At 47.2% G+C, this 5,029-nt stretch overlaps 1 protein-coding gene across 1 annotated transcript in view; it reads right to left on the bottom strand.

The window, feature by feature from the left end:
* Positions 1-1,785: 1,785 nt before the first annotated feature.
* Positions 1,786-5,029, bottom strand: part of LOC105912500 (adhesion G protein-coupled receptor B2) — a 31,390-nt gene continuing 28,146 nt past the window's right edge. The window contains exon 7 of the mRNA XM_042710723.1: positions 1,786-1,857. Coding sequence (XP_042566657.1) covers positions 1,786-1,857 — 72 coding nt within the window. The remainder of the gene's footprint in view (positions 1,858-5,029) is intronic.

Here is a 5,029-nt window from a genome sequence, read left to right as displayed (position 1 = left end):
AGTTTCAGGATGAATGGATGACATGGGGAGAGAATAAGAGATGAAGGGATGAAATAAGAGATGAAGGGAGAATGAACTCATTTTAAGGCGGAGGTTTAGGCAAGTAAATATGAGATAACAGTGAGGGGGAGGAGGAGAGGAGAGAGAAGGGATTAAAGAAGAGAGGGGAGAAGAGAGGAGAGAGAAGGGATAAAAGAAGAGGGGAGAGGAGAGGAGAGAGAAGGGATAAACGAAGAGAGGGGAGAAGAGAGGAGGATGGAAGAGGAGGACCGAGGAGAAGACAAACAAAGACAGGAAAGGAGAGAAAAGGGAAGAATAAAAGATGAGAGAGGAGAGAGAGGAGGGGAGATAGGAGAGGAGAGAGGAACAGAGGAGGGGAGAGGAGAGAGAGGAGGGCAGAGAGGAGAGGAGAGAGGAACAGAGGAGGGATGGATAAAAGAGGAGAGAGGAGGGTAGAGGAGGGGAGATAGGAGAGGAGAGAGGAACAGAGGAGGGGAGAGGAGAGAGGAGGGATGGATAGAAGAGGAGAGAGGAGGGTATAGAGGAGAGTAAAAGGCGAGTAGGAGCAGGAGGTTCTTCAGGCAAAAAAGATTAAACTACACAGAACAATGGAACAGGTGCTACGGGCTCCATGCGGAACTGTGAGACGGTTCTGCTGTTACAAGGTCAAACAGAGACGTGTGTGTGTGTGTGTGTGTGTGTGTGTGTGTGTGTGTGTGTGTGTGTGTGTGTGTGTGTGTGCACATCTGGCTCACAAGAGAGGAACCACATTCTCCTCATTCTGTGTGACATCAGAGCTGCATGCAACACCAGTGTCTAACTCCAATCAGAAGCATCAGTGACGATGCCATGGGCAGTGACGATTAATCCCTGCAGAACATCACCTGAGAGGAGTCTGTGGTGGAACAGAGCGATCGCTACCAAGAGCATGCCACTAGTAACAAGACCATGCACTCTGAGGGACACACACTAGCCGTGTGCAAGGAAACATAGAAACCTGCAGTTACACAAGTCTAATGGCAGACGAACCAAACAGGCGATCGGGCCAGAGAAAACTGAAGACTCTTTGGGTAGGTTTGAAAAACTCCCATGCTTATTAGCAGTACATGTAGAGTTTGATTCTCACTTTACTATAAATGATTCAACGTGAGGTCTTTTGAGGGCTTTTGAAAGATGTTTTAAATTCCACGCAGAGGAGTCACAACAAAAGGGTGTTTCATGTACCACATGAGAGTCTGTTTCAGTTTAAGCACAAGTTAGTCGTGCTTAGTGCTCGAGCTGTAGGTATGATCTTCAAAGCCAAATCACCCGTTTGATTCTCATGCCCACTTTTAAAACTAGGATTAAAACAGAAAAAAAAGACGATTAGCTACAGAGGAATTACTGCATCACATGCCACCATTTGAGACGTTTTCACACACAAAAAAAAAACTAAAACATAAACATGGCAAAAATAAAAATCTACAGAGCAAAACAACAGACACGGAATGCAAACAGACTGGATTCTCAGGTCCTGCAATACGTAGACAGAATGGACTGGCTTTGACACTGACAATAACACAGGGCTTAACCTTGGCGATTGATCGGGGAAGGCAATTCATTGTGTCTACAACAGGACTCTACATAAAACCACATCCGGAACATTCTCATTCAGCGGTCTGACTTACATGGATGTCCCCTCTCTGCTTGTGTCGGAGAGAATAACAGTGACAGTTAAAGACACACACACACACACACACACACACACAATGAACATCACAACAACCTAAGCCAATGACAGTGCTCTCATAGGAAGGTAAAGGGACACGAAGGCTTACCCGTTTGACAGGCTAAGTCCACATCCTTCTCGAAATCCGTCTGCATTGGAGCATGTGGAGAAAAGATAATAGAGTCTGAAGGTGTAAATAAAAGTATGCTAAGTGCATACAGGGACTATGTATCTTAGGAGGTGTGTATACTACGAGATACATAAACAAGTATGCATACTACAGTATGGATCCTAAGGGCTGTGTACAGTTAGGGGTGTGTGTATACTAAAACTATCAAGTATGCATACTAACAAGAATGGATCTAAGGGTTTGCACAGTAAGGAGTGTGAAATATGTGCATGCTATATTGTATGCAAACTAAGAGGTGTGCATACTACAGATATGTATGGTGTCCTACGTGCACATAAAACGTCTGCAAAGAATCATATCAGAGGTATATATATTTTTTTGCGTTCATGTCTCAATGTGATGGCACAGAACATTCATAACTATTCATGCAGTGATGCATTTGCAGAGGGGATGTTAAATGAAACAGTTACTATGAAAAATATAATATTTACAAGGCAGAGCATTATACATCTTTCTGTTGATGTACTCTCTCCCTGTGCAAGCGTGCGTGATTCGGCTCAGTGATTTACAACATGGTTTTCCATGTACTGCAAAGTGGAGTCAGAATGTCAGAAAATGGCTGCTGAGTGCATTGAGAGGCGTTTGTCTCGATTAAAACCAGCAGAGAAAAATGCCTGCACTTCACTTTGCGACTGAGTGACGCCCCTGACACCAAAAGCATTTATGCTCACAGACACAATGCAAAACGACAACTTATGAAGCAAACTGAGAGGTTGGGAGAGAGATGGCATGACAGCCTTAAATGTCAGCATAGCAACGCAGCTCAAATGACTTCTGTCTGTATGTCTGGATGTCTGTGTGTAGTGCCCTACATAACAACATGTCTCCAGTGTGTTGATGAGCTCTATGGCACGTGCTGATTGGTTCACGTTCAAAATCATGTGATCAGCGGGCCAATGGTAATTCTTTGCATCAGCCATTTACCCAAGAACAGCATCTCATAACTCCCCACATATGAGATCTGCATTAGTGTATCACTTTCATTAGCGTAGCGACTGAATAGCATCTTATGACTCCCCACATATGAGATCTGCATTAGTGTATCACTTTCGTTAGCGTAGCGACTGAATAGCATCTTATGGCTCCCCACATATGAGATCTGCAATACTGTATCACTTTCACTGCTGGCGCAGTGAATGGACAGATCTGATCTAAACACCATCTGGAAAAGCTATTCCTCTGAAGTGGTTCATATAGGGATTATGTACATGTTCAGGGGTAAAAAGAAAGAAAAAGAAAGAAAGAAAAAAAGAGAAAAATTAGTAGAAAGAGAGAAAGACAAAGAGATAGGGAAGGGAGAGACATGGAGAGAGAGAGAAATAGAGAGAGAGAGACAGAGAGAAAAGAGAGAGTGAGTGAGAGAGAGAGAGAGAGCTACAAGGGTAGATAATGAAAGTAAAAGCGCATAAGCACACACATCTAAGCTCCACAAGCAAACACAGAGAGAAAAAACTGAGCTGAGTTCTCTCTCTCTCTCACACACACACACACACACACACACACAGACACACACACATAGCCTTCACAGTGTACATTAAAATATTGACTCTCTTTTAATTAGCACTCTCAAGGGACTAGCAAACTACAAATGTAAACCATCCTAGCACCAGAAGCACAATGTCAGCTAGGATCTGAAAGTCAGCGCGATGAAATCACACTCAGAAGTCGACTAAAGGTTCTTGGGGTTGGTCCTGCTCAGTAGAACACATCTAGGTTCATCTAGAGGGTTTAGAGAGCAACTTCCTTTTCTATTTGGGTCGGGGACAGCTATTTCAACAGGCATCTAGCTACAAGTCTACTGGAAGAGACGTACTGTGACGTGTCCATGGTTGAGAACGTGCCCGAGTTCATGAGCGTAGACATGGTCGTACATGCTGCCGTGGTCGTGAGCGTGCCCGTGGTCATGAGCGTGCCCGTGGTCATGAGCGTGCTCGTGGTCGTGAGCGTGCCCGTGGTCGTGAGCGTGCCCGTGGTCGTAGGCGTGCCCGTGGTCGTAGGCGTGCCCGTGGTCGTGACTGTGTAACTGTATATGTTCATGGTCTACAGAGTGGGTATGGGCACTGCCATGGTCAGGAGCCTGACTGTACCCTTGGTCGTGAGGGTGAGGATGGGCGCTCTTTTGGCCGTGCCCGTGGTCATGTGGGTGGCCGTGCCCGGGGTCATGTGGGTGGCCGTGCCGGGGGTCATGTGGGTGGCCGTGCCCGGGGTCGTGGTTGTGTGCGTGGACGTGCGGGTGCGGGTGCCGGTGAGAGAGTGTGTGCCCGTACTCAGGTGAGTGTGTGTGGCTGTGGTCAGGCGTGTGGCTGCTGTGGCTACTCCGCTCAAGAGACCCGGCGCGAGGGCCGTGGGTGTGCCCGTGAGCGTGCACGTGAGCGTGCGCGTGGGCATTGGGGTGCCTGTGCTCGTGCACGAGTGCCTGCCCCAGGCTGGGGTCGGTGTTGCGGGGGAGCGAGTGGCTGTGGTTGAGCCCTACACTCGGGTTATGGTTCAGACTCTGGGTGAGATTCTGGTTGTTGTAGACCAGTGCGGGGTGGCAGGCAGGGTGGTACGCCGGGTGGCAGGCTTGGCGGCACGTGGAGGAGTATCTGAGCGTGCCACACTCCTGCCCGCACGCCGCATTGGCTGGCGGGCATCGTGGCTGGCACGGAGGAGAATGAAGGGATGAGAAAAAGAGAGAAAAAAAAAGATGTGAGGATGGAAGAGAAGAGGGAGGAGCAGAGGAAATGTTAGGCTGCTTGATTCTTTCTCATCTCCTTGAGAAGGGAGCCATGATTGTTGCCATGGCAGTTCAGCAGGACAAGCTGTCTTTGAGCCAGTCGCTTCAGGGTTATGACTATACACACACACACACACACACACACACACACACACACATTATTTCAAATGTCTCTGTGTGAAATGTAGGCACTTTCAACTGCTAATCCGATTGGCAAGAGTCCTTCTAATATTAATCCTGTTATTATTTGTCACTTCATGACTGCTTCACAGCAAGACATTTCAATTAAAGAAACAAATGAAAACAAAGGGAGCGGGATGAGAGCACAAATGGCTGTTACTGCATTAGTGGTGATGAATGCACTGGTGAGATGCCGTCTCTTCACTGTGTTCTCTTTAATCCACACTGCTGCGCA

Source organism: Clupea harengus, chromosome 19, assembly GCF_900700415.2.
Source record: "Clupea harengus chromosome 19, Ch_v2.0.2, whole genome shotgun sequence".
In the NCBI taxonomy this organism is placed as follows: Eukaryota; Metazoa; Chordata; class Actinopteri; order Clupeiformes; family Clupeidae; genus Clupea; species Clupea harengus.
This window is presented reverse-complemented; position numbering and strand designations above follow the sequence as displayed.